This window comes from Tamandua tetradactyla, chromosome 17 (genome assembly GCF_023851605.1).
Source record: "Tamandua tetradactyla isolate mTamTet1 chromosome 17, mTamTet1.pri, whole genome shotgun sequence".
Lineage (NCBI taxonomy): Eukaryota > Metazoa > Chordata > Mammalia > Pilosa > Myrmecophagidae > Tamandua > Tamandua tetradactyla.
This window is the reverse complement of record NC_135343.1, coordinates 44,739,939-44,755,286: the sequence shown is the minus strand read 5'-3', so window position 1 is coordinate 44,755,286 and position 15,348 is coordinate 44,739,939. Positions and strand designations below refer to the sequence as shown.

The following is a 15,348-nucleotide window of genomic DNA, read 5'->3' as shown; positions in this document are numbered from 1 at the left end:
AAAAAAATCAATAAATCAGTACCCATAAAACTATTCCACAATATACAAGAGCATTTGATTTGTGAACTGTACTGTGGAAAGTATAGAACAGACTGAAATTGATCAATTCTCAGCAGGAAGTTCACTTTAGTGTACTAACAAAGATTACAAAAACGCATTAATGCTGCGGGGTGATTATATTCACTTCACCAATCATAGCAAAACTCATCAAAATAATCTGCTTGTGTGCTAGCCCAAACACCAAACCATCAAAATGTTCTCATCTTTTGATACCTCAAACATCAAACCTCTGAGATTCCTGGGTTACAAGATCTCAGTTACTAAACTTCTATCACATTCATTAAGAGAAACCAGGAAAATATTCCCACGCGATATAATTTTTAAAGTCACCATTTAGACTTATTGTAAATATGGACATTAACATACTCAAACAACTTTGATTTCTATTTGTCATAATAATAAACATATGCACCAATAACTTAATAAAAGGATGACTGACCTTACGCTGGAGAGAAACGGCTTTATCAGACACCTGTTTACCTTCTGGTAAGCTATCATCTTCAAGACTCTTTGATTTATAACGAGTAGAATGTCCTAAATTTGAGTCACTCTTTGTAGAAGCTGCAGATTTAACTGATGGCTTGGATGCACTGCCAGATTTAAGCTTTTGTGCTGATGAATGTCCTTTATCAACTGCTTCAAGATGCTTCTGTTTATTAAATTCCGATGCGTGTCCAGATCGTTGTACTACATCTTCTAATGCTTTTTTCCTATCTAGTAAAAGTGATATAAATGCAACTTCACTTGAAAAGAACTTAAGGTAGGAAGCATCTCATAACATAAAATAAAGAACAATCCCTCAAGCAGGCAAATATCTATCACAGAGAGAGCCATTCTCAAGACAAATAGGGACAATATATGGAGAAAAAAATTAATAGTCATTCAAAAGGCTTTTATAAGAAGTTCCTTTATTCAGTGAGCTTCCCTTATACCAGAGCGTCCTCAAACGCTTGGTTTCAGGACTCATTACACTAAAAATTGATGTCTCCAGAGAGCTTTTTTTGGTGTTATATTTATCAATATTTACCACAATAAAAATTAAAATAGAATTTTAAAAATATTTAAGTCATTCAATAACAATAAACTCATATTAAAATATTTTCATGAAAAATTACTACACCACCCACCAAAAAATTGAGAAAAGTAACACTGTTATATGTATGTGCATTTTCCCAAACACTTTAAACTTTAATGGTGGGCTTAAAAGAAGACAAATGGATTCTCATACCTACCTCTGTATTCAATCTACTGAGTATGTTTTGGTTAAATATGAAGTAACTCCAGTTACAAATACATATGTAGCTGGAAAAGGGAGGACCTCACAGACCCCTGAAAAGGTACCAGGGACTCCTCACAGGTTCCTGGACAATCTTTTTAAGAGCCACTGTATTATACATTTATGTACTTCCATTTACATTTAATCTTTTAGAACATATTGAATACAGTAAGAGATATGCTCAAAGTATTTACTAAACAGTTACAATTAAATGATTACAAATTTATAATCATTTATTAAGATAAGCTAAGATGTTTATATACCTTTGCCTTTAAAATGTGATGTTAGGTGGTCAGATACCCTCTCCTACTTTCACCCTCCAATTATGAGAGGGGAGAAGAATGAACTAGGTTGGGATCTGAGTCAGATTTAATGCAGCAATTCTAAAATAAAGTAAAAAAGAAGATTTGATTTCTTAAAAATCTTTTTAAAAGTTGAGGCAAATAGCCTAAAATGGCAACTTCTGTTAAATCTTGGCAGTGGTACGTTACCATTTCAAACTCATTGGAAATACAGAAATAATAAATTCAAACAAAATGAACAAAATAAAGTTTAGTCAAAAAAAAAAAAAGTAGATTTACTATTTCATAGCCATTAATGTACCTGATGATCTCACTGATCTCCTTGACGTCCTTTCGGGGCTAACCGATCGATAGAATTTTGGACTACCTCTAAATGGATTTCTATATCGATATGGGGAACGGGATCTGGATCTGTATCTATGAATGAAACGATGACAAATTCTTGGACTTCGACTTCTTGGTCTATATATGTAACGTATTGGGCTTCGAGAGCGACGGAACCTGTGACTTGAGCTTGATCTCCTAGAACGCCTAGGACTGGGGGAATGAGAACGTCTTCTTGGAGTTTGATTTTCTCTTCTATTGCCCTCATTTCTACAAAAAGGGAAAAAACATCACAAGATATAGCAATTTAATGTCAATTTAACATTAAATTGTGGTGCCACTTATGAGAGGAATGACATTTAATGTCAATTTAACATTAAATGACAGAAGAGCTTCTTAAAACAAAATATTTGCAATACCAAACTCTGATACCATGTATTTACTTAAAATAAAAGTAACCATTTGTTATGATGCAATAAGTCTTAAAGGTAAATACGAAACAATCAGAAGAGATGATCCATTCTCCAACTGCTTGGACTCCTCTGTTTAGCTAATTTACAGAAGAATAACATCATCACTTTCATGGTCTTTTCAATAACACTATTACATCCAATTATGTTTTGAAAGAATTAAGTTACATAAAGAATAAGGGAAATTATTTTTCAAAAATTTTTAGCCTGAAAGATTATGCTGTCTGCAAATATTTGACTCTTGTACATACATACGTATATGAGTACAGTCCCCTAGGGAATACAAATTTTACTAAGACCACTCCCCAGTCTTAAATGTGTTTACAATCTCAGATCCAACAAACATAAAATAAAAATAGTAAAATAGTATAAAATATTTTCAGAAAAGACTTTTAAAGAAAGTAGATATTCTGAGCTATCACACTTAAGCTGGGGTAAGTTAATAATTCACAGAGGTTGTTACATTTGCCTATTGTTTAAAATTTAAAATGCTGACTACTGGCTAGCAGGATTCAATTCAAAACAATATCTTAAAAAACTATTTGTTTACTTTTAAAAGAAAATCAAGTTTTAATAGTATCACCATAAAAAATTACCTTCTTGATGGGAGGATCTCAGGATTCCAATCAGGATACCTATTTTGAGAATAAATAGTATTAAAGAACAGCTAGCTAAAATAAGACTGTAAGGCTAGATTAAATTTTCTCCTACAGTATACCAGGAGAGATGTCCCAAATCTAAGTTTGCATAGTGGTTTATTCATATATTATTTCATATATTAAAACATGAAAATTTTCTTGGAAGTAAAATTTTGAGTGCCTTATTCAATAACCAAAGTATTACGCTAGTAGGTACATTAGGGAAAGGAGACATTATTTCCCATACTTAAAGTCCTCAGAATTTAAATAAAACAGGTAATACACACAAAAGTGTTGAGGCACAGAAAAGGTGTAAGATAATACAAGCTTAGGAAGGAGTTAAAAGTTCACCCATTCTGCAGGACTCCAGGGGTCACCATACGTATATTTAAGTGATACCACATACAATGTAATATAAATGGAGCCCTGTAAGCTGTTCCAAATGGTCCTGAGGAGAGATATATCTACTGGGAATAATCAGGAGAGAATTCAGAGAAAAGGTTGCTTTTCAATAGACTTCAATAGGTATGGATCAGGTTAGGTTTCATGTAGTGATAATACATAAATGAAGGATTGGAGGCAAACATTCTATTCCAGGAATCATTTTGGCTGCAGTATGGAAATGATGAAAAGCAATTATGAGAGGAAAAACCTGGAAAGGGAGTTCTGAGACAAATTGTGAACAGACTTGAAATCAGATAAGGAGGTTGTAACTAGGCAAAAGGCCATGGGTAACCAATGAATGTTTCTGAAAGGAAGAGAACATAGGAGGAATGTTTCATATCAACTGGAAATGGATATTTAGAATTAGGGAAATAGGTCAGGGCTGAGCTATTTAGAAATTATGCACAAAGAAACCACAGCTATAGTCCTAAGAATAAGTAAGAGCATCAGAAAATGGTGTTTGTTGGAAAGAAAGAGGGCTGAGATCAGAACCTCATGCATTTCAACATTTAACATTAAAGCAGACAAAGATAAACCAACGAGAGATTAAGGAGACGTCAAAGAAAGAAAAAACAGGAAGAACAAGCAACATCAAAGAAGCCTAAATAAAAAGACTATATCTTCAATTTGCGTAGAAAATCTGGACTCAGAGATAACTGGACTTGAAGATTAAATCATGTATTACTAATATTTAAGAATACAATTTCAGTAGTAGATTCTTTTAAGAAGTTACAAGGCGGATGGGTGGAGTGGTTGAATGCTTGTCTGCCATACAGGAGACCCAGGTTCAATTCCTTGCCCATGCACCACTCAAAAAAAAAAAAAAAAAATTACATGGCAGGAAAATGAAATTAGAACAAGGCTTTAGGAATGGTAAAGTAGTTTCTATTTGCTGCCATTTGCAGCAGGCATTATTAGTGGGCTAACTCAAGAAGTTTTCAACTACTTCTCCCTTGCCTAACTCCATTACAAGGACTAGAAAAGCTATATATTTGCTTTGCCAAGCTTCCTCCAAGAGGACTAATGACAGCTTTGAACCAGAGAAACATAAGAGCAACACCACTGACAACTATGAGGTGACAAATGAGGAAGATATTTTAAAAAAAAAAAGCTAATATACCTATTAGTTTCCATTGTCAATACATGAATAATTTTTTTCATCTACATCCATTTCCAAAATTTTTCATTACTCTGTACCATCCAGAAAAATAAATTCCTAGTTTTAGAGTATCAGACAAAGCTGGGTCTAAGTTTAGGTGCAGCCTCTTAATGGCCATGTAACATTAAGCCAGTTAGTTAATATGATTAAAGCTTAACTCTCTTACATGTAAAACGCTGGAAATATGCCTGGTTCTCAAAATATAAAAGTTTCAGAGCTAAATTTCAGAGCTCTCCAGTTTATAGATTTATGAGAACGTAAGGACTATTATTTGAAAGTTGGAAATAATGTTTTAGATTGCGAATAGGTTGACTGCTAGAATACATGTTCTGTTCTCTACGACCCAGGGCAGAAACATATAGTATGCATACTATTCAGTAAGCAGTTTAGACTACTTGTATACCTCCTAACTAGTCAAAATTTATTTCAGAAGGTCTGCCAGATATTCCTTGAATAATGGTTAAGAGCAGTGACCTAGATAACCAACATTATCTGTGTTCAATGTGCTACAAAAAGCACACACCACAATCAAGAAGTATTCTTGCAAAAAATATTAACATGATTTTTAATAATAACTAAGAAAACAGACAATTATAGAATGTAAGACATCTTACAGGACAATTTCCTGTATTTTTTTTTTTTTAAAAAGCCGCTATCAGGAAAACATCCTTCTTTTTATGCCCCAAAAAAATCAAACCAAAAAACCCAAAGTGAGCTATTCTAGGTTTAAAGAGACCGCAATGCATGAATTTTGACTGAATCCTTTGATTGGGGGAGAAGGGTGAGCAGGGATAGCTACAAAAGCACTTTAGGAAAAGTAAGAAAATTTGATTTGCCCTATTTATTAAATGGCATTATAGTATAACTTAAATCTTCTTACATGTGTTGTAATGTGGTTATGTAGAAAATTTCCTTTACATTAGGAGACATGCTGAATTTAGGGATAAACTATCATAATGTCTGTAACTGATTTTCAAATAGTTCAGAAAAAAAGAGGTATAAAAAGTATGGCTAATGTTAACTGATAGATATAGATGAAGAATATATGAATGTTTTACTATCCTTTCATCTTTTCAATATTTTTGTAGTTTAGAAAGTTTTCAAAATAAAATGTTGAGAGAAAAAAAGGAGTTCAGGAGCAAAAGTCCCTGAGCTGTGTCACTTATTTTGTGCGATAGTAGGAAAGTTGCCTTCTGTGCCTCAGTTTTCCTTACTGGTAAAATAGGAAACCTATTTTAGGCCTACATTTACTACAGTTATTTCAAAGATTAAATAATATTTTTAAAAAATTTATGTACTATTAAATACATAAATTTGAATTCTGTAAATCACTTAGAATAATGCAGAGCACATAGTAAGCATATAGCTATCGTTAATTATTATTGTAAATAGTTAAAGTCGGATGAACTGAACAACAATTGTTCTCAAATTAACCAACTACCCTTACATCACAATCCAGAAAGATCTATCATAATATCCTATTTTTACAAAGAGAGGGAGGATAAGGTAAGCCTTGAAAAAGGAATTAAGAACCTAACTATACATCGAGAGGAATGACTAAATAGATAAAGGAACATCCACAGAATACTTTTAAAAGAACGTGGTAGCATATATTTTGCCTTAGATTTTTTTGCAGTCAACAGAAAGCCATGAAGGATTTACTCAAGAGTATAAACTATAATAAGGTAAAAAAAAGCAGGGTAGAACATTAAAGTGACAGGTATGGAAAGTATATGTTTTAAAATCAGGGTCCTATATACATGAAAAAATAATAGGCTTATCTACACAGAAGGCTTTAACAGGTATGCATGCTGTTTGATGTAATAAATTATATAAATGATGGTAGTGCACGTAGCTACAACCTTATTACTAGCATGAATGCCTACCAATAGCAAATAACTCACTTTCACCTAAGCCCATCACCTTCATTAAAATTAGATACCCCAATGGGTGCCTGTGGGAAAATGAGGGGTTTAGGCTTTTCCACTGAAAGTGGACAGTAAGGTCTATCTAATTCAAGTTATCCACTTATAATAAACTATATTTGCTTGCACAGAATCTATAGAGAAATCAGCTCCCCAATCTCTATTCTTAAAGTCTATATAATTCAAATCTAGCTTATACCACTCTTAACTCTAGGAGTAGGCCCATGACTCTAACAGAGGTAGAATCCCTATTTCCATAACCACTATAATTGGTTTAGAGATAGATAACTAAACCAAAGTGTACTAAAAGTGTCCAATAAAGGAGCTCTACAGGACGTATAGACAAAAACTGAAATGCCAGTTACACAGATCACTGAAGTGTTAACACAGTGGGCATTATTCTTGCCATGGGGACAAAGTCTGTCCGAGACAAAAAAAAACAGCAGAGAACAGCCAAGAAATGGAGATATTTCTGACATTTTGATTTTTGTTTCAGCATCAAAATCATCTGTTTCTGAAATCAGAACCATCTCTTAATGTTCCCAATTAAAATGAATAAATCCCTTTACTTTTAAAAACTATTTTGAATTAGGTCTGTCATTTTCAGCTAAAAGAGTTTTTAATAATCTCAAAAAAATTTTCTGGTGATGTTTTTGTAAAGAATAAAATCAAACACCAAAACAACTGCCAAAAATCCATTTGCCCAGGAACATGATACTACCATTCTGGTGACCAGAATGGCGACCTGACACGAATTTATGCTAGCATGTATAATGATACTAGGGGGAACATGATTTAATTTTATGCTATTTCCAGTGATACTGATTACTGCTAAAATCATACTTTACCCTAAGGGCTAGTAGGGGAAATCTTCACAGATATACTGTCTTGTTTTTGGTTTGGGTTGGCTTTTAATTCTGTGCTGACCCTTTGGGAAAGAGAGAAGGAGATAGGAAAACAGAAGGAAATGTGCTCTGAAACAGATAAGCCATCCTGGGAAAGGCAAGCCAGAAAGGAACGAAACCATATAAAAAAATTTTACCTATTGGGAATTAAGTTAGAAAATGTCAGAAGAAAGGATCGTATTTAATTCCCCTGCTTTGAAAAACTATTACCTCTATAAAATTAATATTTTAAACAGACAACAGCTTTCTAAAAATCTTTTTTCTCCCAAGTATCAAACTAAAGGTATTTAGCAGTCATTATGTGAACATGAACGATCTTATAAATTTGCTACATATAAAAAAGAAAATGTTCTTACTCTTGACGTAACTGCCGACAGCTCTCAATATGAGTGGATGTATTTTGATGCTGAATCCAATCCTATTGTAAAAGGAGAAAAGTGCTTAGAGTATTTCTTATGACAACGAATGAATTAGGCTTTTAAAAATGACTATTTCAAACACTACACAAGCCTAGTTATGAACAAACAGCATTTGGCTACTCAATAAAATGTCCACAAACAAAAATCAAAGATCTCTAAATAAATGCACCTCATTAATTGCATTCTATAATATTTTAGTATAGAAAACATTTTAAAAATCATACACATGGATACCCATTTTGAAATCAAATACATATTTAAATTTGGAGAAAAAAAAGCAAGGATCCAAAGAAACTCATCTCAAACGTAAGAACAACACTCCAGAGAACAAATTTTCTATAAATAAAATGGTAACTATGAAAACAGGATGTTCAAAGTCTCAATGACTTACACCTCTAACATTTGAACTAAAAACATCAACAAGAAAATCCTACCTCTTAGGGTAATAAACAAGGCACACACTATATTGGCAAATAGTATGATTAGTAAAAACATTAAAAATTGCTACCAGTCAAATCTATTTCCAGTATTTAAGAGAAATGCCACTTCAAAAGACAAAATGTTCCTTACATATGGAGCTTTATAATAAACAAAATGCTTTTTTGTACATTACTTTCATTACAAATAAATCTTCCTTAAAATTACAATCTGCACCCATAAGTAGCTCCTAAAAGATACAATATGATTTAAAAATAAAAAAGCAATACAGTTTTCAAAGATACAGTCCACAAAGTGAAACAACTGGCTGAAAGCAACAAATATCACTCAGTGTTTTATTGTTCCTCCAGCATTTGAATAGGCAAAAACTTACACAATTCTGTAATTTTAAAATTTCCCTTGAGAATCTGTTCCCATTTCAAAAACATTTTAGTTTATGGCACTGCTAAAAAACAAACTAGCAGTTTTCATAGTTAAAGCAACTATTTTGCCTTGGCAACAACTACCTGAAAACAGGTGTATACTACTTGGAATACTCAGCAACAAGTTATATACAAACCCTAGACTATTTCATTAAGCCACTTGACTGTGAGTTGCAAAAAAAAAAAAAAAGAAATGTCTGCATATCCTGCTCAGTGATACAAAAAGAGAGTTAGCAGAGATTGGCAAGTAACAATTTCTAGTAGCGCTAATCCCATGCCTTTGATATTAAGTGAATATTGTTTAAATCAAACACACACTGGCAAGGCAGCAGACTGGGCATGATTTATTTGGACCATAAAGTGTTTTATTTGAATAAGTTTCCAACATTTAAAAATCCAGAGATTTTACCCCCAAATCCATATTTCCAGCTTTTCCCATGGAAAAAAAAAGATCTGATAATGCTAGACATGTATTCTATATAGCAACTATGTGGAAGCTGATAGCTGCTTCTTTAAAGACAGGCTCTCTAGATCAATATACACAGATACAAACAAACTCTCTCTACTGCTTCTAAATAGGCTCTCTTTACTCACTGACACTGTTTTAGCACAGTAAATATGTCTATACCATCACAATTTCTAGATATTCTCTAGTTAAACTATCCAAATTAGGTAAAGGTTCAAAAGCAGCACTGCCTCCTTCAGAGAATTACTATAATTACCTACTAAGCAGTTTACTGCAAGGGGCGTAGACTCGAAGAGTCCAGACTGAAAACTAAAAATACCTACCCATATCAGAGCTCACCTTCTAACTATATCAAAAATGCTTTATGCATGTCAGTACCTTCTCTAACTGAATTATTTTTCAGTCAGAAAGTCACACTTCTAAACCAAGGACAGCCAATATGAGCATTTACTGCTTCTCCTCTGAAGCCTGAACCCCTATTTGAAAAGGACATATATTTCATGTCCTGCTGTTACCGTCTTAAAGTACATCTTCAGGCTGTATAGTTCTAAAGACGGAGAGATATGAGAAAGAAATTGTCAAGTTATTTAGTTGGAAAACAATTCGCAATTGGTAATTTATATCTACTGGCTACATATCTATGTGATACACCCCTACAAAACTTACCACAGAAACAAGAGAGTTATTTTGTACCATCTAAGACCATGTTCAAAACTCCTATCATTTGGTCATCCAGTACTGAAAAATTGTTGTAGGTGATCCCCAGTACACTGTCTTTTCGTGACTGTTAAAAGATGCTCTTTTTAAAAGAATGACTATCTCTGTGAGCACTAATAATCACTAAATGATTTCTTCCTCTCTCAAATTTTTACTTCTATCATATTAACCTTGGCTTTCACCACTTAATACTTGAACACTAGACTAGGGAAGTCTAATTAGGCACTAAACCTTATCTCTTCTCATTCTTATTCACCCTGCACATATCAGCCAGATTTATCTCCCCAAAGCACACTTTTCAAAGAGCCACCTTACATATCAAGAAATTTAATTAACTACCTAATGCCTCCTCAAATCTAACCTCCTTAAGGCTAGCTTTTCAAGGCTCTTTGTACTTATTTCTAATAGGCTTACCAGTCTATTCCAATTGCAACCACCACAATGAAACACAGATTTCCCTCAGGAACTGCATTCCTCTGCACATAGTTGCTCCCGTCTGGAAAGTCATTCCTTCTCCCTAGGCTTATCTAAAGCCTACTCATCATCTAAGACTCATCATCAACCTACCTCATGAAGTCCTCACTACCAGAACATTCTAGTTCAGACAAAGTATACTTAGCTACTACCACTCAATCTTATTTAACTATAAAAACCCTAACTACAAAAGCCCTTTGATGCCAGGAAGCATATTTATATTTCTTTTTAATCACATACTGCTATAAATAGGTGTTGGTAAATTGATAATGCCAGCTTGAACTAACACAAGCCTGATATCAATCCCCTCTATACCATATCCATATAAGTTAAATACAATCACCAAACCATTTGTTACCCTGTAAATTTTTTTTTTAATGCTTGGGTATGTAATTTTTCTCCTCAATGAGACTTTATAAATTGCTTAAGAAAAAGGGCTAAATTATATATAGTTCTTCATTTCTACCCCAGCATCAAATTATATAGAGTTGTATAAAAAAACTAGTAATCAGTAAATACCCACTGAACAAATACATACTCTTTCTAGTCTACAGAATAAAAAGTTAATATTTCAAGTTTTTTATTTTAAGGTATCAAAACAGCATTTTCTGGGACTCATCATTACTAATAAAAAGATCAAAATAAATCAACAAACTATGTGATATACCTAGTCACAGTAATACAGAGAGCCTAACACTCAACTCAATTCCTCAGCCAGGGTTATTCAGAGTTTACGATGGAGCACTGTGAATTGTTTTGAGATTTTTCAAGATAAAGACTTTGCTATGCCTTGTGATGGGAGTAATGCAACTATTATTTTATTAGAACTAAGTACATCTGGCTAAAATGAAGTAGAATTACTGCTGTGAGGATTATGTTAAACAGAAAGGCTGGTTCTTCTGCTGAAGCTGACCAAAAGACAAAAGTTTCAGCACTAGGTATCACTCCTGTTGGCTGAAACCTGGTGAGTGGATAATAAAGCCAATAAAAGAGAAGCACTGGAAGAAGGGAAAAAAAACACTGTAGTAGGATTAACACCTATAGATTTTTATCCAATTCCAGATACAAAACCAATGTTATGGCCTTGAATTAAAGTTTATTCTTATGGGAAGTATATTCCCTTCTGACCATTTTTAATTTAAATTTACAAAGCACATTAGTACTGTAAACAGAGGCTTCCAAACATGTGTAAGTAAATAAAACTTATTGGAAATCTCTACTTTGGAAATTCCAATGAGTACCATCAAACGGTATGTTTTACATTATACCACTAACCCACTTTCTATCACCTCTATTAAAAAATTACAAAACTTCTTTATTTTTTAAAGATTTTTTTTTCTAAAATTTCTATTATTTTATACTCCTTTCTGAGACCATGGCTGGTCCCCAAACAGCTCATTTATCTTGATTTAATTTTGCTATTTTAGGCAGCTCCTCATCATATACTCAAAATCACTAGCATATACAGTTGGAAAATATTGAAATCAGCATTAACTGTCTTTACCCAAACAGGTCGTCACAAGCAAGTCTTCAGTATACTGTCTCTTAAAAAAGTGTATAGTATAAATGTGTTATGCCAACTTTTTACACTTTTACACTATAACAGAAATACATAATACTCTTATTTAAAGGTGTTTTGTTTGATAGTGCCTTAGAAGTACACAGTTTATGTTGTGCAAATTTTATGGTATACCAAGTCACAGGAATACAGAAAGCCTAACACTCAATTCAGTACTTAGTCCAGGACTACTTACAGATTACACCTAAGCGTGGATGTTGCAATCAAAACTAATTTCTGCCATTTCCATACTGCTTAGTTAACACCAGCAAACATAAATTTAGAGGAAATTTAGTCAGGCGCTGAGTATCATCGTACAGTGATCTTTAAAAACACTCACCTTCAAATGACTACATTCTATGTTACACAGAGAACACAAATGCGGAAATATTCTTGGAGATGCTGCATAATAATCGTTCATCATAGATGGAGTTGGAAGTCTCTTCATCTTCTGGGTATCAGCATGTGAAAACTTTGGTAGCCATGATGCTTTCACAATCCCAAAGGGAGACTGAATGGGCATGTCAGCTTCTGACTGATAATTCTTTTTACTTCCTCCTGATCCAGCATTAGACGAATTAATCACAGGTTCAGGTGGGATCCTCTCTTGTTGACTTACAGATGAAATTAATTCAGATGAAAAAGCTTGTTGGTTCATAGATGGAGGCATCAGAGACTGACTCATTGTCTGGCTAACTGTTTGGCTAATAGATTGGCTCACTGTTTTTACAGGTTCAAGGACTGACTGTCCTCCTGAAATGTGTAAGCCTGACATCTTGGTTCCACTCTCAACTGGGTAAAATGACTGATTATTGGAGGACTCACTGGGGAAGTCCATCTGTCGAAACATATCTTCAACAGGAAACAGAGAAGTACGTATCACATTTGGAGTAGGAACAGATCCAGAAATGTTCTGCTGTGACCGAAATTCATTCTTGACCTCATCAGTTGGAATTTCAGGGTCATAAACACGTACTTCAAGTGGGTCTTCTGTGTAGCCATATTTGCTTGCATGCCCATAATCAATCACATTACTTGAAACTCCCTCACTACCAAGTGTTTCTTTATTTCTGCTCTGAGAAGGTACGTTAGGTAATCGGCGCCCCATTTTTCGCATTCTTATATCCCTCAAAATTAATGGCATATTTTCAGGAGTTAGCTGTTCGTCAGGATAGCGGCTGAGTTCTTCAAGGTCTTCATTAGATAATCCAAAACTTGCTAAGATACTTGAGGCACTCTCTTTTGTATAGCGGCTCTGTACTTTAGGACTCTGCTCTGTAACCTGTGTTACAGAACTTTGTTTTACTCCTACAGGCGCAGATATAGGAGGATCATCATCCCATCGGCTACCATGAGGCTTCCCCTTCTTTTGTTGTGCTTCATGAAAATCCAGTTTTTCTTTGGTCAATCTTGGATCAGTTCGGTGTTGAGTTACCTGAACATTTAATCTCTGTGGTCCAATATTCTGATAAGACTCATGACCAGCAAATCTCTGTGGAATTCCACGAGCTCTTCCTGCTGGATAAAATCTTGGAAGACCCACAGATCCAGGCCTCATAAATGGTCCTGGAGGCCTCATCCCAGAAGGGTTAGGTGCTCGTGGCCTCTGAAGTGGAAAGTTTCCTCGAGGATTAAACCTGGGTCTCGACATGGCTATTTTCAAGAAAGCCTGATTTAATAAATTATAAGGTGGTGTTGAACCATGTGAGGCAACGGCATTCAGCTGCTGAAGCGCCAACTGCGTCTTAATCTGAGCAAAGTACAACAGAAGTGGGTTTGCAATGCCCAGGTTCAAGGAATTCACAAGTGGTGCGAAATTTTCCAAGAATAACACAAAGCTGAAAGTTAAAACACAAACATTAGATCATTTTAACTCAAACTACTTCATGAAGTGGATTCTACAGCCAGTGTAAAACATTTTGAAATAAAGCCATGAAACCATTCTGCATTTCACATATTTTTAGAGTAAGGGTTTACGAAGATTTTAAACTTCCACCCAATTTTTCTCCTTTTCTTTCTCGAATCCAGAACATAAACCTCAAACCTCAAGCCAGAGTTCATATATATGTTTTGTAGTTAGTGCTGTCCTAGGTTCTGAACAGTAATTTCAATTTCTTTTACAAAATTTTGAAAAAGCTTTGGGAATTAGTTCAAACTTTAACACTAAAAAAGAGGATGAAGGAATTAAAATACTTAGAAATACAAATGCCCTAGGTGTCATCAGTCTTACAAACAATGAAAACAGAAACTGTAAGCCTAAAGTTTTATGAGACCTATCTCTCCAAGAAACTCTTCCTTAGAATCAGCCTTCACAGTTAATATATTTCAAATAACAATTAAACTATGCGTAGTTTATTAAATAGTTCCTTTAAGATAAAAATTTGCCCCCAATAATTTAATTACAATGTCTAACAAAGCAGTGAGTAACAGCACAGAATCGGTTTTAACATACAATATAACATGTAACAAAACCATATTCCTCTTGGATTCCCTCCAGTCACTACAGATATATTTATACAGACAATAACAATGGCTAACTTTATAGTACACTGACCATATGTCAGCTGCAGTTCAAAGTATTTTACATGGATTAATTAATTCTCACAACAACCTTTGAGATGTGTAGTTTTACAGAGGACGCTGAAGCACAAAGAGGTTAAGTAACTTTCCTAAAGTAACCACACAGAAATGTGGTTGAGCAAAGATTTGCATTCAAGGTGAAGTAGCTCCATAATCTAAGCATTTAATCACTAATAAAGTGAACAAGAATATCTTGCAGTTCCCAGACACTGTAATATTTGAAAATGGTTTTCTTCCCAGCAAATTAAAATAGAATGCAGCACTACCCACGTCAATCCATGTTGCAGAGAAATTGTCCTTCAGCAAAGGACCAAGGCCATCAGCTACAATTTCCCTTTCCTCTACCAGTTTTTTTTAAAGCACAGATTACGCCTATGCTTCATATCAATTTCCTATTTTTATGCCTGATGGAAATGCAGGATGGGAAATGTGAGGGCTTGAGACATCTATGTCTGCTACAGATCGTATTTGATAATCAATGTATTCTGGCCCAAGACACAATTTCATTCATAATTCTAGTATATACTCTCTAGTGCAATGTTAACATATACTCTAGGATAATATTAGTGAAATGTTAATATGGTTGAGACACAGACTTTATCGATTTAACACTCTCCCTTCTGATCATCATGCATACTCCTACCAGATTAACCTTTGGAAAAGAAAATTTTTATCATATCACTCTTCTCTTTAATAACTCAGGAGTGAGGAACTAGAAGAAAAAAACGAAAAATCATGGAACTGTAACCCACATAAAACTTTAAAATCTGT

At 34.1% G+C, this 15,348-nt stretch overlaps 1 protein-coding gene across 7 annotated transcripts in view; it reads right to left on the bottom strand.

The window, feature by feature from the left end:
- The window catches only part of ZNF638 (zinc finger protein 638), an 81,317-nt gene that overhangs the window by 50,962 nt on the left and 15,007 nt on the right, over positions 1–15,348 (bottom strand). For all 7 annotated transcript variants that reach the window (XM_077134515.1, XM_077134520.1, XM_077134519.1 and 4 more), the window contains 5 exons: positions 12,338–13,835; positions 7,860–7,921; positions 3,029–3,067; positions 1,940–2,232; positions 500–774 (listed from right to left, as the gene is read on the bottom strand). In XM_077134515.1, the coding sequence (XP_076990630.1) occupies positions 500–774; positions 1,940–2,232; positions 3,029–3,067; positions 7,860–7,921; positions 12,338–13,648 (1,980 nt within the window). In that variant the 5' untranslated portion in view covers positions 13,649–13,835. The remainder of the gene's footprint in view (positions 1–499; positions 775–1,939; positions 2,233–3,028; positions 3,068–7,859; positions 7,922–12,337; positions 13,836–15,348) is intronic.